The 26,746-nt window shown below is 45.2% G+C and overlaps 4 protein-coding genes and 1 long non-coding RNA gene across 5 annotated transcripts; 3 read left to right on the top strand and 2 right to left on the bottom strand.

Moving 5' to 3' along the window:
• Positions 1–987: 987 nt before the first annotated feature.
• Positions 988–9,970, top strand: fgfr1b (fibroblast growth factor receptor 1b). Its single transcript, XM_029169185.3, has 17 exons — positions 988–1,512; positions 5,721–5,865; positions 6,466–6,567; positions 6,658–6,827; positions 6,905–7,028; positions 7,263–7,423; positions 7,489–7,615; positions 7,688–7,866; positions 7,939–8,075; positions 8,150–8,271; positions 8,351–8,461; positions 8,533–8,723; positions 8,789–8,911; positions 8,978–9,048; positions 9,136–9,273; positions 9,349–9,454; positions 9,533–9,970. Exons 2-17 carry the CDS (start codon positions 5,742–5,744, stop codon positions 9,605–9,607), a joined length of 2,061 nt encoding a protein of 686 aa, XP_029025018.1. The 5' UTR covers positions 988–1,512; positions 5,721–5,741; the 3' UTR covers positions 9,608–9,970.
• Positions 9,971–10,671: 701 nt separating this feature from the next.
• On the bottom strand, positions 10,672–12,409 carry stc1l (stanniocalcin 1, like). The gene is made up of 5 exons (XM_029169276.3): positions 12,099–12,409; positions 11,803–11,945; positions 11,631–11,738; positions 11,449–11,552; positions 10,672–11,306 (listed from the first exon to the last, which is right to left on the bottom strand). Exons 1-5 carry the CDS (start codon positions 12,331–12,333, stop codon positions 11,027–11,029), a joined length of 870 nt encoding a protein of 289 aa, XP_029025109.2. The 5' UTR covers positions 12,334–12,409; the 3' UTR covers positions 10,672–11,026.
• Positions 12,410–13,700: 1,291 nt separating this feature from the next.
• LOC114867010 (EKC/KEOPS complex subunit LAGE3) lies at positions 13,701–15,232 on the top strand. Its single transcript, XM_029169318.3, has 3 exons — positions 13,701–13,859; positions 14,240–14,368; positions 14,441–15,232. Exons 1-3 carry the CDS (start codon positions 13,810–13,812, stop codon positions 14,553–14,555), a joined length of 294 nt encoding a protein of 97 aa, XP_029025151.1. The 5' UTR covers positions 13,701–13,809; the 3' UTR covers positions 14,556–15,232.
• A 1,321-nt stretch (positions 15,233–16,553) lies between these two features.
• Positions 16,554–20,767, bottom strand: wdr45 (WD repeat domain 45). Its single transcript, XM_029169268.3, has 11 exons — positions 20,742–20,767; positions 20,443–20,555; positions 20,115–20,189; positions 19,930–20,034; positions 19,698–19,803; positions 19,516–19,610; positions 19,207–19,286; positions 18,915–19,123; positions 18,021–18,122; positions 17,778–17,923; positions 16,554–17,368 (listed from the first exon to the last, which is right to left on the bottom strand). The coding sequence occupies exons 2-11, from the start codon at positions 20,489–20,491 to the stop codon at positions 17,259–17,261; spliced, it is 1,077 nt and encodes a 358-aa protein (XP_029025101.1). The 5' UTR covers positions 20,492–20,555; positions 20,742–20,767; the 3' UTR covers positions 16,554–17,258.
• On the top strand, positions 20,447–25,855 carry LOC129604923 (uncharacterized). The gene is made up of 3 exons (XR_008696271.1): positions 20,447–20,584; positions 23,017–23,057; positions 24,899–25,855. It is a non-coding gene; the product is annotated as an uncharacterized LOC129604923 (long non-coding RNA).
• The last annotated feature ends 891 nt before the right edge of the window (positions 25,856–26,746 follow it).

The raw sequence follows: 26,746 nt of genomic DNA, 5'->3' as shown, positions 1-26,746 counted from the left end.
AATATAAATAACCATTAATAAAACCTCTGGCTATTACTAGTGACTTTACATCGCATAAGCTGATATAGAATGTTTCCCTTTCCTTCCTGTAACAAATGAAGCTAAAACTACTCTCCTCACTGCTGCTGTAACTGTAACTGAGCGCCTTCACTTGATTATGAGACTTTCCTCCTTTCCTCTCGGATGCTTTGCATCTCGGCCCCACCCAGGACCACGAAACCTCGGAGCACCTCCACAACAATCCCCCCGTGGCCTCAGAGGATTCTCTCCAAGGAACCGCACACGCAGACACGCACACGCGTCCACGTGTGCACAAGCGACTTACAGTAAAGGCCACACAGGGAGCGATCAGAGCTGTCACCACAGCGGCCACTCTGTCATTAGAGCGCAGCCTGAGCATCTTGTTCAAATTACACACTTTTCCTCAGAAAGCTTGAGGATGTTGCTGCGCTGGCGGCCGGCGTCCACCTGAACCCGTCAGCGCTCAGCTGCAGGTTCTAGGCTGCAGGTTCTACGCTGCAGGTTCTACGCTGCAGGTTCTAGGCTGCAGGTTCTATGCTGCAGGTTCTACGCTGCAGGTTCTAGGCTGCAGGTTCTATGCTGCAGGTTCTAGGCTGCAGGTTCTACGCTGCAGGTTCTATGCTGCAGGTTCTAGGCTGCAGGTTCTACGCTGCAGGTTCTAGGCTGCAGGTTCTATACTGCAGGTTCCACGCTGCACCCGAGGCCACGCAGCTCAAAGCTTTGCCTCTCACGCCTCACTCCATTTCATGTGAACATGCATTTGGCCTCTAACCTTTGGGATGAGACCAGTTTTGTGGCTGAAATGCTAAAAACGGCTGAAGAAGCATTCTTCTTCTATAAACAGGCTCCCACAGTGTCTGAGAGGAGCAAAGACACCAGTAAAGTCCTGTAAGAGAATCTGGAACGCAGCTGTTTGCCTTCATGGGCTGTGAACTCGTCTCATTTAAAGCAGCGTTTAGGAGCTCACTGATGAGAACAGCACCTGTGTTTGCAGCAGACTTGGGAAACGGGCTTTTCGCTGCCCTGTCCCGGCTCCGGTCTGTGCAGAGCTGAGGGTTTGGCTCCGGCTCCGGGTCTGGGTGGAACCAGACTGGTCTGACTTTGTGGGCCGGGGCTGCGGCCGCTGCGGCTTTGGCTCAACAACTAACAGAGACATCTGCTTTCGTGGGGAACGTCCAAAACAATGACTCCACGTTACACGAGAGCGGATCCCACGGCACGAATGTAAAGGAAGGGAACCTTCGTCCTCCGCGCTGGAACCAACGGAGCGGATTTGGTGAATGGAGCGTTAGCGGCTGTTGCCGGAGCAGGAAACTCCCACAGGAGGCGTTTCTTGTCCGGGGTCTTGTTTTCTGGAAAGGTGCGTTGAGCGCGTGTCCGGGACCGTCCAGCTGTTGGGAGACGTCGCAGAGCGTCAGCGGCTCCGTCTTTGTTCCGCTCGTCCGGAGTCGCGTTCGAAGCTGTGATCGTTTTACCTGCAGCTGGACTGTGGTGAGTTCAGGGCAACGCAACGATCTATTTGCATCCTCGTGAAGTAAAAGTTAAAATCTGATATTATTATTAAATAGCACTAGTTTATAAAAATGTGTTTAAAGTATTTAATGTTAAAGTAAATGCATGAGTCCTGCTGTTGTAACACTCTGATCTCAGTAACTTCGCTTCACTAAGATTTAAATGTCATTGACGTGATGCAACATCTGTAGCTCCGCTTAGTTTCTACGTGAAACCGTCTCGGCTGCTGCAGCACTTTGGTAAAGCGGGTGAGAGTCACGGTGATGTTCCACCCACGAACTATGTGGCATGAGTGCGCGAGGAGCCTGACTCAGACTCAGCCTCGACCTGCTCAGACGTAGCGGCCACAATGCATTCAAAAGTCCCGAACCGCCCGGTTAAATGCAGTGGACCGGCTCCGCAGTAGCTGGTGTGTGACACGTGAGCCAGCTGTCATCCAGCTGCAGAATGTGGTGTGTGGGTGAGGGCTTCAGCCGGATGGATGGAGGCCGGGCGGGGGTAAATAAACGCAGCGGCTCGGCATCAACAGCGGAACCGCTGCAGGTTAAACAACGCGAATGAAGTCTGGTTCCGAGCTTTTAACGAGGGATGTGGAAACCGAGTTTTGCCCGATCTGAGATCAGATAAACAGCACAACAGCTCACTGCGTGTAGAGACTGAAGGAGCTGCACATGTTCAGCAACAAGCCGGGTTCTGTTTGTGCTGGACGTGTGTGGAGGTCCGTCTCGCACCAGATGGATCAGCAGCTGCTGGACCTCCTCTGTCTGGAGATGGAAGTTCTGCTACCTTCACTGCCACATCAGCTTCCTGCTTCGTTTTAATAATGTTGAGTTTCCTGTGATGTGGGTCACAGGCCTTGAGACAAACCAGAAACTGGTTGAGGAAGGAATGTTTGACCTCGTGTGATGTAGGATTTCTGATCCTTCCTTTCTGCTTCAAATTATTTTTGGACTTCGAGGTATTTGACTCAGGAAATGTGTGTCACATGTTCATAACTTTTCCAGTCAATATTCTGCCTACTAACTAAGGAGCATCGTATGATTATTGTGACTCAAAAAAAAAACTTGTTGGATGAACATAATAAAATTATGGAAAGTATTTCCATCTAATTAAAATGCGTTAAGATAGCAAGAAGCTATTTCGCTTAGTGAACCAAATGTAAACAGGGTGAAGCAACATGATATATTCATGTTAATGTTACCTAATGACCATGGGTCAGTCCCACTAATGTTTTTAGGGTTGATTGAACATAATTTTCTTGGGTTATTTGATCATGTATAATATTAATACTTGTTACTTAATTTTATAGGGTAGTAACAAGTTAATTTAATTTATTAATAAATTATGCTATACTAACACAACCAATGTAAAGTTATCAAATGTTTTGTGCCAAGATTAGCTTTTCAAAATTACATACAAATAAAGTAATCTTTGAAACAGTATTTCTATTATGCAAACTAACATATATCCCCAGCTGGTGTGTAGGTTGGAGAAGACACACAGCACATTGGATTTTAGACTGGTTAGAATACTTTATAAGCTTCATAAAAACAATAAAACAGCTTCAAATGTCACTAACATCCAGTATCTGTACATACAGCATTGGGCCAATATTTCAAACAACCTTTAGTGGAGGGTAGCTGAGGTTGAGAGAGCATATAACAAGAGCAAACAACAACACAGCAAGTGGGACACTACCCAAACTCATCCAGGACTTGAAACGATGACTACATCTTCAGGGTCATCATCTGCCTCTGGCATCTTTGTGAATGACAAAAACTTCAAGAATTGTCTCTATCATGGCTTCTTCAAGGCGTCCACGATCTGAAATGTAAAATTAAAAAAGCGGATGATGTTATATAACACTTCAACTTTTTAAAGCATATATAATCACTTTGAAATTTTAAACCTTACATGAAATATAAAATAAATAAAAAACATTCTACCATCCATTCTTTCACAAGGTTGCCAGGATCTTCATTGAGGAACACACACACTGGGCTCAAAGGATGTACCTTCTGACATCAATGGAGTTAGTCTTTAGGACAAACAAAGTAATCACACAAAAAACAAAAAACAAACACAATTTTAATCTATTTTAGGGAACAATTTTTATTCAGTGAGTACGCTGTCACTAACATATTACGACATAGATTTTTTTCCCATCATCATACCTGGGTTATGGGAACCATGATGCTCTTAATCTTTTGTCCTTGAATGCCGCCTTCCTTGCCAAACACCGTTTTCAGGTCTGAAGAATAACCAGCCAGCATGGAGAAGAACTGTTGCAGCAAACTGTTGTAGTCCTCTTAAATTTATTCTTAAAAAGAAAAAAAGTACACAAGTTATCAATGCACTGAATGGCAAATGTGTGTAAACAATACTTGCTACCTTTTAATATATTTTGTTCGTCTGATCAGAATCACATTGTATATATATAGACTATTTTATTGACCACCTCAGAAAACACAGAAGAGAGCAGGCCATCTGGTTTTGAACTCGGTGATGAAGGGTTCATCTCTGATAACTTCTTGCCTTGGGTTGCAATAGTCGTATCTACTAGAAAAAGTCACGCTGCACTCCTTGCATCTCCAAATACCTTAGAGTCTATTATCTTATTTTCTTTTCTCATTCCCTCTTACCTTACTTTTTCTTAAACAACTTGTGGACATGTAGACATCTGACGCGACACTAGCAGGTGATTCCCCTGTCCTGCTGTCTCTTCTTAGCTCTGAATGGGACACTTCACAGAATGGCCATTGGAGGTAAACACCAAGAGACACATTTTAGATGATAAAGAACAGGTTTCAAGTCAAAATAGCTGTAATAAATTAGGAAACCAATTATGTGCTGTGAAATGAGTACACAATCTTATAAAAAGGCACAAATGTTAAAGCTTAATTAAATAAATACTTATTAATACTATTACTGTAAGTAATTTGATTATTTTCCTTTACCGTGTGAAACAAATAATAGATTTATGATAATACGATATACAATGCAAACAATATGTAGAGTGAAATAACTCAAACACCATTTTGGTAGGTTCGTGTAAATTACCTCAGGAAATGCATAGCATGACAGCACATTTCTATTTAATGCTCATGGGTTACCTTTCCAATAGGGCAAGTCTCTGTACTTCTGTTTTCCGTTTCCAGTAGTTCTCTGCTCTAACACCTGCGGACGGAGAGTATATGTCAGAAAATATTGCACCAACCTGAACAAATGCCGCTGACTCGTAAAATCATCGTCGCATCCAAATCGACCGAGGGGCAACGCTGATGTCGGTTATTTGAAATTTGAAAATCCCGCGCTCGCGCGATGAACTCGCATTGGAAATACGTAAAAGTCTCACTCCTAACTGAGCAAAGATCGCCGTTTAACGGCTATAAAATAATATAAAAAATTACAATATATATATATATATTTAATTGCAGATAAGCTTATTTAAAACTAGCACGTTCTCAGTGTTGTACGGAAGCTAGCTAGGTTAGCTTGTGAGCACAGGCGCAGTCATATAACACGGATACGTACTCTAGCTAATTAAACATCCAAAATGCTAAAAGGCACTATATATAGCTACTAACAACATTTCTGCACCCATGCGGTTTTTTATTCAATGGACGTTAAACTTACCTTCTTGCACACATCATGAACAGGTGTTTTCCTTTACGTCAGGATCCTGAAGAAGCGGCAGGGCCGTAGTCCAAGTTGTGAATTTGCTCATTACTGCCACCTTCAGCTCTGGACATGTTGTTGTCTAAACCTATTTTTATTACGTTGAGTTAACATAAAATATTGATGTAACCTGTTGAAGTTGTTACATTTACGTGATTTTATTATGTTCAGACACAAAACAAGAATTTATATTGTTGAAGTTGCATGTTAAAATTATGTTAATGTAGCATGCACCCAATCCAGGTTTTTTGAGTGTGAGGTGCCCATTGTTTTTCTCATATCACTGAGACCGTTTCACACCTTGATGCTGATGTGACTGATGCAGCAAATGGTTCTGCCTGTGGTTGTTGAAGGTGAACTAATGAAGTGTGTCAGATGTTTATGGATGGAAAAGAATCAGCTGCTCAAGTGCGTGAAGCTGAAGTTGGATCATGTGTTTCCGTCCGAACCGGAGCTGGATCCGAGCAGCTGGCTGAATCTAACGTGTTGTATGTGCTGTGTGTTCCCAGGCTGGGCGTGTGAGTAATCAGATGAGTTGGGACATGATGTCATCGCCCTGTGGCTCCTCGATGCTGCTGTACTGCCTGCTGCTCGTTCTGCTGGCCCGGTTTCCCCCTGCTCAGTCCGGTTCAGGCACAGAGGACACGGACACAGGTAAAATGCCTCGCAGACCTGGTGCTAGTTTGGTGGAGAGACCTTAGTGAGTGTGTCTGTTGGAGGCTGTCCTCCCACACCAGACCAAACCCATTCAACTGGTACCAGGAGCCAAAAACAGACCTGCATCAATGGAAAACAGCATAAAAGTGACCCTGACTCTGCAGATGCATGAGTGCCGGGTCCAGGTCTGGGTCTGGGTCTGGTTTCGAGTCTGGGTCCTGGTCCGGCCGGTGTGTTTACCACTCTCTCAGAGTACCGTTCCTCTTGTTTGAGCCTTTCTTCCTCTCTTTGGTCTGACTGCTCTTTCGTGTCAGCTCTGAACTCTGTGGTTGCGGCCTTTGAGTCTCTGTTTTATATAAAAGCTTATAAAACTTTCCAATAAGCAAACGTCTGCTGAAGGAAGATTGGCTGTTTTCAGAGACTTTTCATAGACTAAGGTTGGGCTCTGCTTATGGTCTGTGTCCTTCCTCTGGATGGTAACCAGAACTAACCAGTCTAACTGCACGTTTGCCACCTCTGAGGTCAGAGGTCAAGTCATTGTCAATGGGAACAAGGAGTTTGTAAAGGGGTTTTTAAATACATGACTTCTTTTTGTAGCTGATGTAGTAAAATCCTCTGAAGATGAAGAAGACGATGAGTCATCCTCAGAGGAAAACAAACTATCTAGTGAATTGTCAACGAGCAACGAGAAGCTCCAGCGTAAGCCAACATTTGTCTCTGTCTCTGTGGAAAACATGAGTCGGTGAAAAGACCAAATGATGGTAATTATGATGTTTTCCTCCTCGTTAGCGCTGGCGCCTCAGTGGACGATGCCAGACAAGATGAGGAAGGAGTTCTCCGCTCCTGCTGGTAACACTGTCAGGTTCCAGTGCCAAGCGACTGGAACCCCCGTCCCCACTCTGCGCTGGTACCGGAACGGGAAGGAGTTCCGGAGAGACCAGCGACTTGGAGGCCTGAAGGTGAGACGTCAGACGGAAAAAGGCCCCAAGGAGCGTCCCAAGCCCTTTCATTTGACCTTCTCCGGCCTCTTTTTCAGATCAAAGACAACCTGTGGAGCATAATAATGGAGTCCGTGGTTCCGTCCGACTCGGGGAACTACACGTGTGTGGTGGAGAACGAACACGGGAGCCTGTCACACACCTACAGGCTGCAGGTCGCTGGTGAGACTAGTTTCCAGGTGGTCCCGGATGTTCAGCTGCTCTCTCAAGCGTGTGAACAGCTGGATTCTTCCCCTCGTATCTCACGGACTATTTTGGACTCAGACCACCTAGAAGCATGTGTGGGGATTTTTCGAACTGCTTGGTGGGCTAACCAGAGCTAGCGCACGTGCTAAGTGGGGCGACGCTAGTCCATGTGGCGTCTGGGCCCGCGCTCATCAGACCTTCTCGTTGCAGTGACCTACCGGGACCTTCCGCTGCTGCGCTCCCCTCTGACCAACCAAACGGCAGTCGTGGGCAGCGACGTGGAGTTCGCGTGCAGAGTGTCCAGCGGCGCGCGGCCGCGCATCACGTGGTTCAAGCGCAGCGGAGGGGGTGCGCAGGGGCTCGTCCTCAAGGTGAGCGTGGACCGGCCGCTCCCCCGCAGCTCTGCTCGGACCCCGCTAAGGTGTTTTCTCCTCAGGCCACGGAGCAGGACATGGAGGTTCTGACCCTGAAGACGGTGAGTCTGGAGGACGCCGGCGAGTACAGCTGCGTGGCGGAGAACGCCATGGGAGCGTCCCGCTACTCCGCCTGGCTCACCGTCAAAGGTACGTGCGGACGCTCCCACGCACCGGGACCTGGAGCTGTGACCGCAGCTCCCCCCCCCCTCTCCCCCTCAGACCCGCCGCCCCCTCAGGCCTACTGGCAGCTCCTCCTGGGCCTCGGCTCCTTCGCCCTCGCCGTCCTGGGGGCCGCGGCGCTCGTCTGCAGACTCTGCCGCCTCCGGAAGGAGCGGAGCGACTTCCGCGGGCCGTTCGCCGTGCAGGAGCTGTCCAAGAGCCTCCCCCTGAAGACACAGGTACCTCCCCCTGTCTCTCTCCCGCCTCGTGCGGGTCGCTCTGCTCCTCACGGCGTCTGTCCTGTGCCCCAGGTGTGCGTGGGGTCCTCCAGCTCCCCGCAGCCGGGGACGCGCCTGATGCGTGAGCCTCGTGTCTCCGTCGCCGCCGCGTCCCACGTGTCACAGTATGAGCTTCCCTACGATCCCGTGTGGGAGCTGCCCCGCGACCGGTACGGTGCTACAGGCTCCTCCTTGTCTTCCACCTGTCTGCAGCGGGTGTGATGGCGGTGTGTGTGCTTGGCAGGCTGACCCTGGGGAAACCTCTGGGCGAAGGCTGCTTCGGTCAGGTGGTCCTGGCTGAGGCCGTGGGCGTCGACAGGAACAAGCCCACGGCCGTCACGCAGGTGGCCGTGAAGATGCTCAAAGGTGAGAGGCGGCGGCGGCAGGCTGACCCTGACCTTTGACCCCTGAGCTGACTTGCCTTGCCCTGTGTGATTGTGTGCAGCCGACGCCGCCGAGAAAGACCTGTCGGACCTGATTTCGGAGATGGAGATGATGAAGACGATCGGTAAACACAAGAACATCATCAACCTGCTGGGAGCCTGCACTCAGGACGGTGAGCGGCCGCCGTGGGGGCGGGTGCGGTGGGGTGCTGCTCCCCCCGCTAACGCCCCTCTGCTTCCCCAGGTCCGCTGTACGTGGTGGTGGAGTACGCCTCCCAGGGGAACCTCAGGGAGTACCTGCGGGCCCGTCGGCCCGCTGGGCTGGACTACTGCAGCAGCCTGAGGCAGCCGCCTCCAGAGGGCGTCAGCGCCAAGCAGCTGGTGTCCGCTGCCTACCAGGTGGCCCGAGGAATGGCCTACCTGGCCTCAAAGAAGGTCCGGCAGGAAGCAGAGTGGGCCCATGGGGGCTTAGACGCTGTTTCTAACCCCTCCTCCATCAGTGTGTCCACAGAGACCTGGCTGCCAGGAACGTGCTGGTCACAGACCATGACGTGATGAAGATAGCGGACTTTGGCCTGGCCCGAGACGTCCACTTCATGGACTACTACAAGAAGACCACTAACGTGAGGCTCTGAGTGTGGGTGGGGGGGGGGGTTCACGAGGCCGGGCTGACGTGGTCTTCCTTCCAGGGTCGACTCCCCGTCAAGTGGATGGCGCCTGAAGCCTTGTTCGACCGCATCTCTACGCACCAGAGCGACGTGTGAGCCTCGTTTTGTTGTCTGAGCGTTTGGGCCCGTTGCCCGCGGTAACGCCCGCTTCCGCTCCTAAGCGCGCTGTTGCTGCCCAGGTGGTCGTTCGGGGTGCTGCTGTGGGAGATCTTCACCCTGGGGGGCTCTCCGTACCCCGGGGTCCCCGTGGAGGAGCTCTTCAAGCTGCTGAAGGAGGGGCACCGCATGGAGAAGCCCTCGGCCTGCACCCAGCAGCTGTGAGTAGCCGCGGACACGGTGGGCGCTGACCCTCATCCCCCCTCCGCCTGTAACGATGACGTGTGATTCATCAGCTACCTGATGATGAGAGACTGCTGGAAAGCTGTGCCGTCCCAGCGGCCCACGTTCCAACAGCTGGTGGACGATTTAGACAGGACGCTTTCTCTCATGGCGAACCAGGTGACGTGGACGCAGCCCTGAAACATGCTTTTTATTTACAATGTGAGGGTTTAACTCCAAATCCTGGTCTCTCCTCAGGAGTACCTGGACTTGGCCGTACCTCTGATCCAGTACTCTCCAGCCAGCTCGCTGGACTCCCCTTACTCCACATAGGCGTCGTAGAGCTTCCATTGCTTCATCCCTCATCCTCTTCATCCTGGAGCTGGGGCTGCTTCTCTACAGCTGGACTGATCTAGGCCTCAAGAACCAGTGTTAATGCTGGGACACAGCTGCGTCCGGCCGGTTAGTCGCTGCGATAAGGTGACCAGCGTTCGTCTCCCGTTAGACTTCTTCCTTTATAAACTGGAAGTTTCTATTTTAAACCAATCAACAAATTGTACTTTAATATTTTTACTTAAGGGGGAATTGTTGCGTTTTTTAATTGTGTACAGTCTGAAGGCTTGTAAAGTGCTTTTGTTATGAATCTGAGCTATGTAAATAAAGTGTAACAGCAATAAAAGTCTTTTTTGTACCTGATTTCAGATGTTGTGCTAGCTTTTCTAGTCAATAATGGCTTTCACAGCTGGACAAGATGCTTGACATCATTTCTCACACAAAGTTTACTCCACAGGTTAGTTGAATATCTGGCGTGTTGCTCTGTGTGGAGGAGATGAAACCTTCACCTCATCTGTCTTAAAACTGTTGACTTGTCTCTGTCGCCCTCTACTGGTTTGGTGACAACATTTTGAATTACTTATTTGGTATATATTTGTAGCAGTAATATATATATATATAACATCAGGAAAAAGGAACATGAGAAACTAGAGAAATACCAAGGGCTCAGAGAAGAACTGGAGAAGGCTTGGAAGGTGAAGGCCACAGTGGCGCCTGTGGTGATCGGAGCACTAGGGGCTGTGACCCCCAAACTGGAGGAGTGGCTACGACAGATCCCTGGAAAAACATCCGAAATCTCAGTCCAGAAAAGTGCAGTCCTAGGAACAGCAAGGATACTGCGCAGAACCCTCAAGCTCCCTGGCCTCTGGTAGAGGACCCGAGCTTGGAAAGTGGATGAGACCACCCGCGGAGGGTGAGAATAGAGTGTGTATATATACATATATATAACTGGTATATATTTTTAATATATATGGTCTGTATTCATATTTTTAATATATATTTAATATATATCACATTTTTATTACGTAATTCACACATCAGAAAGAAAAATCCCGTGAGTCAAATGAGTCATATAATTGGGTTTATTCCTAACACAGTGTTGCATTCAGGTTCCAGTCACATCTCAGCTCCACGACCTGCATGAAGCCGCCAGTGACGCCTCCCAGTACTTTAAATATCAGCATTAACTGGTTCAAGACAATAAATAGTTATAAGTTAGGGTGTTCTCAAATGTCTGTAACACAGTTTGCTCAGCTAAGCTTGTGTGTAACATCAGGTAGTTGGTTGATGGACGCAGCAGCCCCCCTAAATACTAACAACAATATTAACACATGTAATAATCGCTCCAGATATAGATGTTGTGACTGCAAAGGGAAATCAGAGAGAAGGGATCGTGCTAGTGCGTCGGCGTAGGGACCTCTATTTGTCAGCGTCACTGTCGTCCAGAGACCTCCTGGCAAACAGGTGGGTCGGATCTCGGCCTCTGAAGCCGGGCTGGATGTTCAGCACCGGCATGTTTCTCCAGCTGGACGGGTCGCTGTAGGCGGCGGCATCGGAGTCGGTGGCGCAGGGCTGGTTCTGGACGAGCTGGAGGAAAGTCTCCATGTCAGGGCCTAGCCTGGCGACCAGGCCGTCCCTCACCACGGCAACGGTGTCCTTATCGCAGGCCTGCAGGGTCTGCAGCATCGTGGTGTAGTATCTGGGATAATGGAGGAGGAGCATAGCTCAGCTCAAACCTGTGTGTGTGTGTGTGTGTGTGTGTGTGTGTGTGTGTGTGTGTGTGTGTGTGTGTGTGTGTGTGTGTGTGTGTGTGTGTGTGTGTGTGCAGCGTCAGTCCTCACCTGTTGGGGAAATGGGTCGGCACCTGCACCACTTCTCCGATGGCGTCAGGGTTGGTACGAGCAACGGTGCAGATATCAAATTTGGTGTAACACTCCTCTTGCACCTTTAGAAAAGAAAAAAACATGCAGCGAGTGAGAGGAGAAGCACGCGCTGTCGCTGCAGCTTGCGCGAGAGAACGCACCTCAGCAATCATCCTCTGGAAGATGTTACAGCGGCGGATGGTGTGGGCCACCTTTTCGGAGATGCTCTGGGAGATGCAGTGCAGACTCTTCTTGACGAAGGTCTTCCCCTGCAGAATACAGCGGTCAGAGATGTGGACGAGCAGCAGCGCAGGCAGTGATCAACGGACCGACCTCTGTGTTGAAGGTGGCAGCTGAGTGCAGGAAGAGCTCGCAGATCTCGTGCATGCCGTCAGTGTCGCAGGTGGAGTTCTCCAGACAGGAGAAGAACTCGCAGCCCACGGCCACGGCGCCGTTCAGACACCTGGCGACGTCACCTGCAGACGAGCGCGTCCCAGAATAAAGCAGCCTTTAAACGTACGGCCTTTGAATGAAGACTAAACACAGTAAAAGCACAGTGTTGATGTACAGAGACAATTAGAGATCGCCCTGTTCATCACGGGGTGATGGAGAAACAGAACCGGACTCACCGGGGCTGTTCGCAGAGAACCGGGCCCGGCGGGGAGCAGCCTCCTCCGGCGGCATCTGGAAGCAGGCGACGGAGCTGAAGGCGAGCAGCAGGAGCAGAGCGGGCATCATCATGATGGTGTCGGTGAGGTTCAGGTTCGGTTTGGTTCCCGAGCTTCTCCGGCTGGTATTTAAAGCCGCAGCAGCTGGGCCGGTGCTGCCCCGCCAGACAGAACCCCCAGATAATGGTTTATTCATGGGCTTAATTAACTGGCGGAGGAAACTGGATATTTCCACACAGAACGTGAGAAGCGCGGACTTTCCGAGGAGCGGTGACGTCATACGAGACGCGGAGGTTTGTTTGTTTTAGCACAGTAATCAGTTAAATTAGGATATTCGGCGTAAAACATGTTTCAACACTGAAAAAACAATATGTTTTAAAGGGAAACTTTAACCTCTATTTGTCAGCTGTTAAAAACTGTTAATTATGTCGTTATTTCTCTAAAATAGCAGCACAGGTGGGAAACGGATGCGTCCTCTTCTTATTCTAGGCACGTCCATTTCCTGTGCTGAAGCTCAGTGAAGTAGAAACTTCAGATTCGGCACAAACAAGAAGTGATCAGCAAAGTGACTACGGATCTGTCTGTTGTACTATTGTCCAGATGTGTCCACATGTGCCTCATAAAGCAGGATTTTGTGCAGTTTTACGGAGAATTCCTGAATTCTGTCAGTTAACTTTGAGAATGGCAAACGTTTTTTTGGTAGAAAACGATTATTAAGATTTTTTTTAATAAACCAGAGTTTATTGTATTTTTATAGGCACCTTCACTCTCTTGCCCAGACCATCACCTGGATTCAGATCTGTGAATTATGGAAGTCAGGACTCCATCACTCTCCTTTCTTCAACACTGTCACAGTTAAATCTGAGTCTTATCTGTGTCTTTTCAGAGTGTTTGTTTCCACTGTTCCCTGGATTCTCACAGGAACCAGTAAAGCTTCACTGGTTTCATTAGCCCGAAGGCCAATAGACGCTGATAAACATCTCCCACGTCTCACGCTTTAGTTTTTATTACATTCGCTTCCAGCACATTTACCTCATCAAACAAAAGCCACAGAGGAAAGGGCAAGAAGTGGCACGACTCCATTTATTCCCCTGTTAAACACAGGGTGATCACAGTTTAGTGAAGAACTGAAATTAGTGACTTAATTTATTTCTTAGATGGATGGACAGAACTTATGTCGTTAGTGAAGTCAAAGTATAAAGAAATATACACTGTAACGAGAAACTAATTTGAACACATTTAACTTCTCTAAATTCTCAAGCTGTCAAGATTTATTTTCATAGTATAACGTTATAAGAATAGAAGTTTCCTGTTCTGACTTTTATGGTTAATGTTAAAACTTCTCTGTCTGTCTGTCTGTCTGTCTCTGTCTGTCTGTCTGTCTGTCTGTCTGTCTGTCTGTCTGTCTGTCTGTCTGTCTGTCTGTCTGTCTGTCTGTCTGTCTGTCTGTCTGTCTGTCTGTCTGTCTGTCTGTCTGTCTGTTTCGGTTCCTGCAGCCTCTTGTCACTTTCTGTTAAAACTTGACGTCCCAGCTGGACTCTCTATAAGCTAAGGTTTCGTTGTTTTTTTTGTAGCGTGTAACCTGCAGTGATGCACCCGGCCGCTAGGGGCATCACTTCAGCATCACCGGGTCTGTTCTAACACACGGGAAGAAGACATAACAGCATCCAAGATGGCGGCGGTAGATGCAGAAACAAACCACGAAACAGGCAAACTGGAGTTGTATCCTTTCATAGTCTCCCTGAGCATTTATCTTTGTCACAAAGTCCGCTCAGCTGTAAGCACATTGTCAGAACCACAGCGATAATCGGTTTGAGTAACACTGAAATGACTGGCGGGGTTTGCAAAGCACGGTGGCTGGTTTTAAATGTCCTGTCGCTGTTTATAAAGGTCTAAAAAAGCATAGTTTTAGATTATTTTCTAGTTTGTAAGTTTGTTTTAGAGTGAAAGCAATCAAATGATTTATAAAAGGTAAAAAGCAGCTGTGCATTGGTATCTGTTTACTCTCGTGTCAGATTTGGCCCTTTGACATTATGGAGAATGAGAATGACTCTAGGTTCTGGCCGTTCTTGAACACTGTCGTTTCCCTGAGCGTCCTTCAGCTCTCTGGACGTCCCGTTCCCGTCGCCTCGAGAGGCCCTGATTGCCCTGCGCTCTTTGTCGCCAGACAGAGAGCCGAGAAAAGGTGGCATCAGCAAGGAACTGTCCGTGTCCGACAGCACGTTGTCCGTGTAAGGAACCCTGTACGAGCTGCACGCGTGCCTGCGTCCTGTGTGTTCAACCCGCGTGCTGCTGTTTTTCAGGCGGTGGAGCGCGGATGAAGCTCGCATCCTCAGAGTGTCGGTCAACTCGTTTCTGGATCATCTGTCGCTCGTTGTGGAGACCATGGAGATGTTTGATTCTTCCGCTTCCCAGTGAAAGCGTCACAACCTTTCAGGACTCTTTGAACGTCTCGTCCTCTTGGAGTTGTCAGGCGCGACACGTAAAAGATCAACAGGTTCTGACTGAGAAATGAAAAGGGAAGTTTGAGGAACAGGCAGCTTCAAGGAACTAAGAGGCATGTGATGGGTTCTTCTTCAAAGAATCCACCTATACATGTTTAAAAACAACTTTGTATGTGAGAATGTAAAGAAAATGGAAAATTTGACAGCAGAACAGAAGTAACTACTTTTTGTGCTATCTTGATCTTCCTTAAAAATGTTAATTTAAGTGGTCCTTACTAGAACTTAATGGACCTCCTAAACGTTAGTAAGACACTGAGCTATAATGAAAGAATTAGTTGTTATCCAAATTTTGTAAGATGTACAGATTCACCGCATATGTAACATTGTTTGACCAGCAGAGGGCGCTGAATAATTACAAATAATTGATTGTTTTGTGTTTTGTTTCAGAGCAAACAACAACAAACTTTTTTTAAGTTGCAGTTAAGATGATGCAAGTAAAAATAAAATTCCAATAATTTACGTGTGTAAGGGACAAAAACGCCGTGTCTAATAGTGTAATACTGTAAATAGAAGACAGGACAGTGAAGAGGAAATGAAGTGTCTCGGAGCCATAGGACTTGCAGAGTTCTAATAAATCCTGGTGAATCGTGATGTCCTTCTTCAGATGGCACAATCAGGTGACTTTATCTCCTGGATAGATACACTGTGTTCATATCTTACACAACCAGCATGAAAGGATGCAAGCAGAGATTGCTGAACACAGACACACAAAATAGTGAAGCACCGATTTACTTAATGATGCTTTAGGCCAAAAGCCAAGTCACCCGGTCTAAAACCTCAAGGTGTTGTTTTAGAATATACAGTTTTCTAAGCTCATAAATAGCAAATCTTTAAATTTAGAATTACAGAAATATTTAATTCAATTACTGATCATTTCACATGATTTTAAATTACTCTTTAGCTAATCAATAGCTGGAGATGAGTGTTTAACACTGTAAATGGCTTGTATCAACAGAAATGATGGGATGACTTCACTATGAGGCTCTTATGCAAAACCACTTCAAGCTCTTTATTTAGTAAGGTCCATGTTTGTTTTTGTAGTGACCTGTTGATCCACCAACCTTTTATTCAGAAACACAAAGTTAACGTTACTGATGGACCCAACAATAAGAGGGGCTCGAGGGCCAGAAAGGTCAAAGGTCCTTGTTGTTAACATGAACCAAGTGAAATGGGCACAAAATGACCACCGCATAAACAATAAATGTAAGCTGAAATACTTAACCACAAAATGATATGATTAAAACTATGGTGACACCATACAGGACACATGCTTGGGTTAAATTGATATTGTTTGTGTGAATAAACAAACATTAAAACTTTTCATTCAAAAGAACTGAAATATGTGAAACACATGTTAGTAGTTCCACTTGATGTACATGAATTTTCATCACTGCCAATGTAACAAAGTAAATAGTGAAAATCCAACTGACCTAAATAAGAGTAAATGATTAATCATATTATTTCAGCAAACCCACACAAGTAAAGCATGTAGTAGTAAATTCACAAGCAACATATTTACAGTGCACGTCTTTGGTTGTTTTCTAATGTGACTCATCACAGCTGAACATCATCCCACTTGTATGACTGACAAATGGTGACGACGTAAACCAGCAGCAGAGACTAAAAGCAAACTTGGACATATCAGGAAAAATGTGAGGAAAAGGTAAAATCAGTCCAGGTTCAGGGTGGTTTCAGTAGCTTTCAGCAACATTTAATGAAAAAGTGGGTGTCACGATGAGGATGTGCTGCATCTGGAGGAACATCTGCAGAGTGAAAACAGGCCAGCTGGAAAATGAGGCGCTCCCGTTTGTACGACAGCCAGAAAGTTGTTGGCAAAAGTTCCAAAGCAAAATCCATATTCAGTTTATTTTCAAAGTGACAAAAGTAAATACAACTTTCTTAATGCAAAAAGTTAAATCACTGATTGTGTTTATTCCTTTTGCCAACAATTCACACCGCGGTTTACATGCAAAATCAGCTCATCTGAGTCCAAGTGGACATCTCAAAGACTAAAAAGGCTCATTTATGCTCCAGTGTCCCCTCATCTCACTGTTCTGATTGGCCAGCGTGTTGAAGTCATGCGTTGCCAGTTGGATCCACCTGCTGCAGACAGCAGGCTCTGAGGACAATCTAGAACCTTCACATAGGTTAAAACAAGACCAGAGACTTTATACACATTTTTATAAAAGTTCAATTTCTTTTGAACATACACCATCAAATGATTGGACTTGCTTTTGATTTTATCTAGTTTTATGTTCATCTTATTTAACACTTCTTGTGGTTTTGGCCTGATTCTTCTTCTATTCTTCTACTGTGTGGCGTGGCCATTTCCTTCCAAGTGTTTTAGTCAATTATGGACCTTTTGCATAATATGACTATCAGACTCACAAAGTTACAGGTTACAGGCCAATGCAAAAGTGTATGTATATTCTTACTGCTACATTCAACTCTTGACAAACACAGTGGATAAAGTCTCTCCACGCGGCCCAGGCCTTGTTCCCACCATCTCCAGAACAGAACAGTCATGATTAGCTCCCATTGCTGGCCTCCTCACCCTGGTTTTATCCAGTCATGCTTCTACACTGTTCTCGCTGCCTCCCTCTCTATCGCTGTGACCTCAGAAATCATCATCGTCACATATATCCAGATATACATCGAAGGCTTCTCGGTTGCAGTTTCCATCAGGGGTGAACACGTATTTATGGAAGGTCCCGTCCACACATATGGCTGCAGGAGGAAAGAAAGTCAAGAAAACTATTATTATGTTGAAAGGATGAGATGGGTAGTTCATTATTCACAACCCAGTAACTGAACTAATCTGATTCATCAGGCCTGTGTGGGTTGATCCGATTTTATTAACAATAACCAAACAACCCACTAATGGTCATCTGTCAGTGTTATTCTGATAATCATGTTTTGATTTATGATTGATGAAGACATGTTCTGTACATCACATGACATCACACTGTTGAGTCTGAGACCAATTTTCTTTAAACCTTTACAAAAACCATAGTTATGCTAGAATTTAGATTTCACGATAATTCTTAAAAGAGCCCCATAGTTTAAAGTTTATCTCCTGACCTACATCATGTACCACTAAGGAGTGAATGCTGCACACTGTGCTGAGTTTCCTCACCAATGACAGAGTTGACGTTCTTGGACGTGTTCTTCCCAAAAGCACAGATACAGGCACATTCAGCTGGAACGGTGAAGCTGGCCAGCGACCACTGGCTGTCCACATATTGACCAATGACAGGACCCACCTTCCCAACGCGCGCCAGGCTGTGGGGGACCATGTAGAGACACGCATTAGTAACATGCCAGCTGTTAAAAGGCAAAAGAGAAGTGACTTCATGAAACAACAATGAGGCCATCTTACGCAGAGCGGCGGTTTAGTTTGGTATCTTTGAGTGCAAAGATGTGAACTGTGCCTTTGTCACTGGAGGCACAGAGAAACGACGAGTCGTGGCTGAAGTTGATGCTGTAGAGAGCAAACCAAGCACAAGGAAGCACTGTCAGAGCCCGAGCTGTGGTAAACAGAGTCTACCGCTGCACAGCTTTACGAAGCAGATCAAGTTTAATGATTAATTCAGTGTAATTTACTAAGAAACAACACTACTTGAATGTTTGGTGCAGAACCACAGATGACATTTGACGCAGCCCCTTAGATCCCTGAGTGCAACGCTACTCGTGTTGACCTGACATGGGAGCCTGCGCACCCCCAAGTCATGGTGACACAAGGGAAATCGTTTTCCACAGCACATCAAGGTAAATGTGTTGTTAAGGTGTGGGATGGAAACTAGTTCTCATGAATCACACATCTTCTGTCTCATTTTCACACGTCTTCGCTCCAGTGGTTTAATCTCGATTTTCCTTGGGTTTTTTTAAGTTCACCAATACAGTAGCTAATGAAACTTATTAACTGGTTTGAAAGGAATGTCAAACCACTTATTCACCCCCCCAAATAATCTGAAGCACAAAATGTCACACACTGGCTGAGCCTGAACTGACATTTACAATGGGGCTAATTAACCAACCTTTACACGAGTTTAGTCCCCCTGAGTGAACTGAACTTGTCACTGGGTGATATGTACCTGACTAATCACCAACTATGACAATATGTCCAACTGTCAATCATGATTAATTTTACATAGTAAAAGTGAAGGAAGATGGGAATTTGTATTTGTATGTTGTGCAAACACGTGAACCACATAATGCCAAACACCAACCCACCCCACACACATAACCGCAGTATCTGTGAATCAGCGAATACCAGTAAAGGGTTGCTGGATCGGTTCCTCTGCGCAGCTCTACCAGCTTGTCTCTGGTTGTCGTGTCGAAAAGGCGAATGAGTGTTCCTTTGCGTGAGGCCGAAGCCGCCACGCTGCCGGGCTGGTTCAGTGCCACACAAGCGATCTCACTTTGGTGGGCGTTAATAGTAAAAGGCGCCGACGAGGTACCAGGTTTGGTGTTAGACAAGTCCTAAAAAAAAATACGTGTCTTTCTTGAGTTTAAATTTTTTTTGACTAATTTGTGTTTTTATTTTTTTGTCTATGTTAACTTACAACCAGCTGCAGGCTGCCACATTTATGACCGGGAAACACCAGCAACTGCTTCTCCAGACTGGGACATAAATCACACAATCCTGGAGATTGTAAAGAGTTGGATTTAGAGCAGCAATGATTAATACTTCACTGGTCAATCCATTGACTGATAGCAATATTAACTGTAGTTACTGTAGTACTTAATTCAATTACTTTCGATTAATAAATTGATATTCCATTTAATAAAGAATTATTAGATATGATTTGTTAGTAAATGCAGTAGACAGTAACCAAGAACTGAATAAAAACATTCAGACAAAGAAACTCTACCTTTTGGATTATCTCTAGTGTCAAACTCAAAGAGTTTAACAGGGTTGTCTGGAAAACTGTACACATAGATCCTGTTCTTTAACACAATGATGATCCTGAAAGCATAAAGGAAACCACACTGATACCTCATGGTACTTTGGGTGAGTGACTAAAAGTAAAGCCAGTGGTGGGAGTCTACCTACTTGTCATGCCTCATGCGAACGGCAAGAACAGGTTTGGTAAAGGTGAACTCCAACACCAGCTTCTCTTTGGGGTCGCGAGATTCCCGGGCGTCGTCCCAGATCAGCACTGACAGGAAACCAAAGCAGGGCAATCTCAAATTAAGCCCATTCTTATAGTCAGATTAAATTTGGTTACCTTAGCTCCCCACAGGTCCCAGGGTAAATTAAGTTGTAATGAGTTACTTTGATTTACCAGATATTTCTGAGAATTTGGGATTTACTCCTCCTCCAACTACGGCCAACAGGTTGGATCGGTGCAGCATGGAGCACAGCGCCACACTGCCTACCTGCTCATGGTCTAACAACAAACAGACAAAAGGTGTTATTGACATGTAACTAAAAGACAAAAACGTCAATCCAACTGAAACACTTTAGTACCGAGGTGACCCTTCTCCATCAGGGGCTCCACGTTGTAGATCCTGACCCCTGTCTCCATAGCACAGCAGAAACAGCCTTGTGAGAAAAAAGACAAAGCAAATCTTGAGGAGACCAAGCAGGTCACCAGAAAAACTGGATAAATATATGACAATGGGGTGTCTCTCATTTCTACCAGATGCTTTTTTAAACATTTCGTGGCACATTTTAATTAAATCTGCATATATTAGTTGACGTTTACTTGGCTTGTGTGTGTGATGCTCTGATTATATATCGCTCGCAGCTGGGAGACGTGAAGGCATAAAGAGGCTGTGCCCAGCTGTTAGCTTACTCTGGTCCTGGTTGAACTGCAGGCTGTTGACTCCTCTCTGCTGAGCCATAGTTGCTGAGGTACCACTGCCGAGCTGTTACCAGTAAACTACGGCTTCTGTTTCAAGCTCCAAACTGTAAGAAACGCGAAAACACGGCACGAGGTGAGCTAAAAATGGCAACTTCACGTTTAGCCTGAAGTTGAGCAACACCGTTAGCATGAGCTAATACATACTGGCATCGAACAACGACGGTAGAAACGCGGCTGGTCTAAAATTTCCACTTGGATATTTACATATATTGAAATGTGTTTATTCTCACCATGAAGACGAAGAGTAGAGACGAGATATACGTTGTTAGGGCAATAAACAGAACAAGCAGCCAGAGAAATAACAATAAACGCCGTAAGAGAGTTGTTTTTGTTTTTAACTGTGACGTCATCGACACGCGTTTCCGGTTTTGTTCCGCCTTCCCGTTTAAGGACGTATTTTTATTGAATTTTTCTAAACTTTTCTCTCCGATTAAAAACTACCAGAAGAAGCGTTGTTTATTTTCTGAGATGAAAATAATAACTTTGTAACACTATTAACTTGATTTTGCTTTATACTATACTTTGCTTTGAATATCATCAAATATAAAATTTTAAGTAGGTTGTCTTTACAGTCAGTCCTAGTCCCTAAGAACCACTAGTAAACAGTATGTTATGTATAACTGACACTGTATGTGCCTGGAGCATTATAAGAGATATAAATTGTGTTTCTGACTATTCTGACGTTGATCCCAAATAAATTACAGACACACTTAATTCACATTTAATTGCTGCTGAAGCGTTTCCAAAGTTATAGTGAGGGGAATGAGAGGAAAGTTGTGATTTCAGGTTTGCAAACACCTCAAGGTGTGACTATTCTGCCAGTGACGTGATAACTTATTTTATCATTTAGAGACAGTATTAACCCAAACAGTCAAATCCCAGTACAACAGAAACCTAATGTATGAGGGAAAATGAGGAATCATAAATTCAGTTGAGAATGGCAGTTATTGTGAAGTAAGTAAATGCTGGAACACTTTACAGGCTCTTGCCCTGAAGAAAACTCCATTCATCGTTTACCTCTTGTAAAAGGTCCAATAAAAATAGCTTCAGCTATAAACGTCCCACACACATTGCAGTCCTTTGTATGTAACATTCTGTGTGTTCCTACACGTTTTCCTGGTTTATTGTAAGCAAAGGAGCACTCAAAGAAACTTGTGCATATAAAGCTATAGACTATAAAACTGTGTTTGATCCAAAGACGGTAAACTGTTTAAATCGGTGAAATAAGCAGGACAAAGGCCACAAGCTGGAAAAATGAAACAGACCCTCCTGTCTGGCACAGGCCTCTGTGAAAAACACAGTCAAGTCTCTAGTTGTCATTAAGCAAAAGCTCCGGCAAGACTGTGATTGTGTGGCTTTCAGCTACGCACTTGACTGACTGAGCATCTTATTGGAAAAATTCATAAACGTTAAGCTGCCAACTCAATTAGTAAAATCAAACCTGTGGGGACTAGAGCGATTGTTGGACAGACTGCATATTTGGCTGAGGATGAACGCTGTCCACATTGATGATGAATCTGCAAAACCAATCCAACTGTGCAAGCATTAATGAGATAGAGGATAAGCATGTGCAGGAGAGGAGTCTGCCTAACGTCTAGAACAAGACTGGAATGTTTGTTTGCTACTTTTTTGGAAATGCAGTTCTATTTATTTAGTGAAAAAAAAGTGAAAGTGAAAACAGTGACTTTATGACATAAAATGAAGACTTCTTCAGCTTGAACTAGTTTCTGTGTAGGTGTAATGGAAATTTCATGTATGTGAAAGTATTTTCTATTGTGATAGAACTTATATATATATATAATACTTACATATATATGTATATATATACATATATACATATATATATATATATGTATATATATACATACATACATACATACATACATACATACATACACACACACCACACACACACCCACACCAACACATATATATGTATATATATATATATCTCTCTATCTCTCTCTCTCTCTCTCTCTCTCTCTATCTCTATCTCTATCTCTCTCTCTCTATCTCTCTCTCGCTCTCTCATCTCTCCCTACTCCCTCCTCCTCCCCCTCTCTCATATATATATATATATACATACATACATACATACATACATACATACATACATACACCACTCAAGACCACATACTGTATAGGCCATGTGCTAAACAATATCCGCTTAGACAGGAAGCTAACAGGAAGCTAAAGACGGCATAACCCCAGTTATTAACTCACTGACAGAAGCAAGCATTATCATATCATGTGACTCTAGTCCCTGCTGCACACACATCTTTCCTGTGAAAAAGAGACAAAGATCAACCCTCTGAGTGGAGATTTGTTCAGGATCTACAAGCAGTGAATGCTGCAGTTCAACCCAGAGTGAATAATGTGCCTAATCCTTACACCCTGTTATCGCAGGTGCCCACTGATGCCCAATGGTTTTCAGTTGTCGACTTAGCAAACGCCTTCTTCAGTGTTCCTGTTCATCCAGATAGTCGATTCTTCTTTGTGTTTCAGTTCAAAGGCCGTACATGGACATGGACCAGGCTGTGTCAAGGGTACGTGGAGTCACCCATCATCTTCAATGAGGCACTCAGACGGAGTCTTGAACACCTTTCACTTACTGCGGGAAGTGCTTTGTTGCAGCACGTGGATGATATCATTATCTGCAGTCCCACAATATCAGAATCAGTGTGAAAAACAGTGGTTTTGTTGAAACATTTAGCTGCTGAAGGCCACAAAGCTAGCTTGTCCAAACTTTAGTTTGTCCAGCAAAAAGTTACTTTCCTTGGACATGTTATCACAGCAGCTGGGAAATCAATCTCACCCAAAAGAGTTGAAGCCATCCAGACCATCCCAAGGCCGCTCACAAAGCCACAAATGATGTCTTTCTTGGGAATGTGTTCTTATTGTCAAAACTTTATTCCCAAATATGCTGTCCTCGAAGCACATTTGAGTGCCCTCATTCATGGAAAATCATTGCCATCTCATGACAACATTCACTGGACTCCTGAGGCAGAGGCAGCCTTTGTAAATTTAAAGCTCACTTTGCAGACTGCTCCAACTTTGGGTCTTCCAGATCCTACTCAACCATTTGTTCAGGTTGTGGATGGAAAAGACAGGTGCATGGTATCTGTACTGCTACAAAAACATGGTGGAACATTACGACCAGTCGCTCACTTTTCTGCTAAACTTGACCCTGTGGCAGCCGGACTCCCTGCTGCCTGAGAGCAGTGGCAGCTGCTGAAAAGTGTGTTCTGGCCTCTAGAGACATCGTAGGATATCTTGCTCTGATCTTGTGCTGATGGTTCCTCATTCTGTCTCTTTAATCTTGCTTGAACAAAAAAACATCTCATCTATCAGCTGCTCGCTGGTTACGACACCACACCGTCCTCTTAGACATCAGTTAAACCATGCACTGTTCTGAATCCAGCTACTTTGCTGCACACTCCTGAAGACGGTGAACCCCACGGTTGTCTTGCTTCGATCCAGCAGGTGTGCACACCCAGACCTGACCTTCTGGAGACACCTTTGACTTACCCGGATCTTGTGCTTTCACAGATGGATCTGCTTCCAGAGACCCTGATACTGGTGCTCCTCGTGTGGACTATGCAGTTTGCACAGAGCATGATGTTCTCCACTCCGGTCCTCTGCCATCTCATCTCTCTGCACAAGCAGCAGAGCTGGTTGCACTCACCTTTAGTGTGACACATGATTTTGGAGCTCTGTGGAAACAGACATTTTCTTAAATCAGACGGTAAACCCATCTCTCATCATGATAACGTTTCTGGTGTGCAAGTGCACAGCACACGACAGGATCTGACTGTCTCCACAGGTGAACGCAGGGCGGATGCAGCTGCTAAGGCAGCTTCACTTTTACCACTCCCTCTGACTGCTGTTTGCATCACTCCCTCAACCCCCACCTGATTCTCTCTCTGCACTTCAATCTTTTTCAACTCCACAGGAACTAACAAATTGGAAGACGTGTGGAGCAACGTTCCAAAACGACGTGTGGTGGGAACCTTATGGAAAACCATGTTTGGCCAAGCATTTCTTTCCTCATTATGCTAAATTAATGCATGGATTGGATCATGTACCATGGTGACGGCACTGACTGACATTGGTTTACAAAGGGGTTTTGCATTTATGCACAGAAATTCTGTCAAGCGTGCATGATTTGTAATACACACAACACGGGTCGTAAACAAAAACAAACATTAGCAGCAAATCCACAGTCAACCAGACCATTTGAATACCTAATGATGGATTTCATTGAGCTAAGTGGCTAAGGCGTTGCTAACTGAAAAACTGCCCCGATGGGGCGTCCCAGAGAGAATCTCCAGTGACAATGGCACACATTTTGTGAATGAAGCTATTGACCAAATTGGTCTCTTTTTAGGCATCGACATAAGAAGACACTGCGCTTACCACACAGCCAGTGGAGGGGCCATAGAACAAGAGAAAAGGCACCCTGAAATGCAAATTGGCTAAATGTTGTGAAGAAACAGGACTCTCATGGATTCAGGCACTACCAGAAGTGACCATGATGATCCCACCAGCCGTCTGCCAGGACGACGGCTCGGATCAACAGTAACACTCTAATTGCACGCTATTGCATTGACACTCTGGACGAGGACATGACAACATGCAGTGACGCAGCAATAAAAGACTGAGAAATACTTTGTGTTGTTGCACCCATGACTGACGATGACTGTGCTACAGACTTGTTCTCACGGGACAAAGAACACTGTGAGACTTCATCTGATACTAGTGATGACTCTGACACCGAAAAAGACTACTTTGTGTAAATAGTGATACTTATGCTCTCATAAACAATGACTGTTCTATTCTTTTTGCTAAGCTTTATCATCAGAGGTGCTCTCACTTCTACAAAAACAGCTCTTGGCCTTTTCTGTGAACATTTTATGATGATAGCTACTGAAAATCTTTGTGAATTTGGCTATGCTGATGTTTCGGTGTTCACTCTGTGTTGCTTAATAATAATCAAAGGGGAGGGAATGTAATGGAAATTTCATGTATGTGAAAGTATTTTCTTTTGTGATAGAACTTATATATATAATCCAGTGAGTAATGTTATTTGTTCGATGTGTTATGAAACATTGCATTTAGCATAAGATGATCAAATCTATGAACACTCTGTTCTTTGTATGTTACACGTTTCACTGAGTTGTTACATTTTTGACTCCTTAGCAACAATGGAGATATTAAAGGAGGCACAGAGAGAGAGGTTTCAGAACTACACTCTTGCAGGTCAACTGCACCTTTTCCTGTGTACTTCTCTTCCTGCAAGAATAAACCAACAGAAAGACACCTTTGATTGACTCTTATTAATTCATCAGTTCCCAACATTTTTTGCCTCTACAGTAGGAGTCTGGACATGGTGTCAAAAACCCTTTTAAAGTTAAACTAAAGGCATCAAACCGTCCTCACACATTTTCATATAAATCGGACGATGCAGTGGTCACGATTCAACCTTCCCTGGACAAGAACCCTCTCAGAGCTTCATGTCATCTTGATCAGGTTTCACACACACCAGAGGACACCAGTTCTAAATGACTAGGTTATCTTCATCACATCTCACAAAACTCAAGCATCAAAATGTTTTAGTTACACAGCAAACCATGAGAGAGTTGAATAAACAAGCACGTATTGATCCCAGTGATGATTAATTGAATCCAAGTGTTGATGTATGGGGAAAAAACGTCCTTCCACTTAAAATACAAAAATAATCAATGGAGAGGAGCTTGTTGCTGTTCAGGGCAGCAGGAAGATGATTGATTACCGTTGCTGAGCCAAAACCAACCTCAGCCTGGGTGATGGAGGTTGAACAAAGTCATGGCAGGACTTCCTGTGGTGCCTGTGACATCATGATGATGTGATGTGTTTTCTTTAGTTCTTTGCTGTTTGTCCCAACTAGTTTCTTTCGCAGTGAGAGACCGCTTTCATCAGAAACGGGGACTGTGTGGACGGTGAACATAGAGTCCAGCCTTCGTGTCTATGGTTTAGGAACCTGTGGGTTTGACTCTTCTGGTTACATTTGGTGATGATTAAGCGCTGTGTTGTAAACATGAGGCGCTACTAAAGCCACAGTTTTCATCTGTTGAAATGTCGTCTGACGCAAACCGAGCTTTCACGCGGTCACAATTAAAACTGTGTGAATTAGATCTAAAGGTTTCCCACACATGTTTTGATATTTATCTATAAGGGTATATTTATATACATCCTT

This window comes from Betta splendens, chromosome 12 (assembly GCF_900634795.4).
Source record: "Betta splendens chromosome 12, fBetSpl5.4, whole genome shotgun sequence".
Taxonomy (NCBI): Eukaryota; Metazoa; Chordata; class Actinopteri; order Anabantiformes; family Osphronemidae; genus Betta; species Betta splendens.
This window is presented reverse-complemented; position numbering and strand designations above follow the sequence as displayed.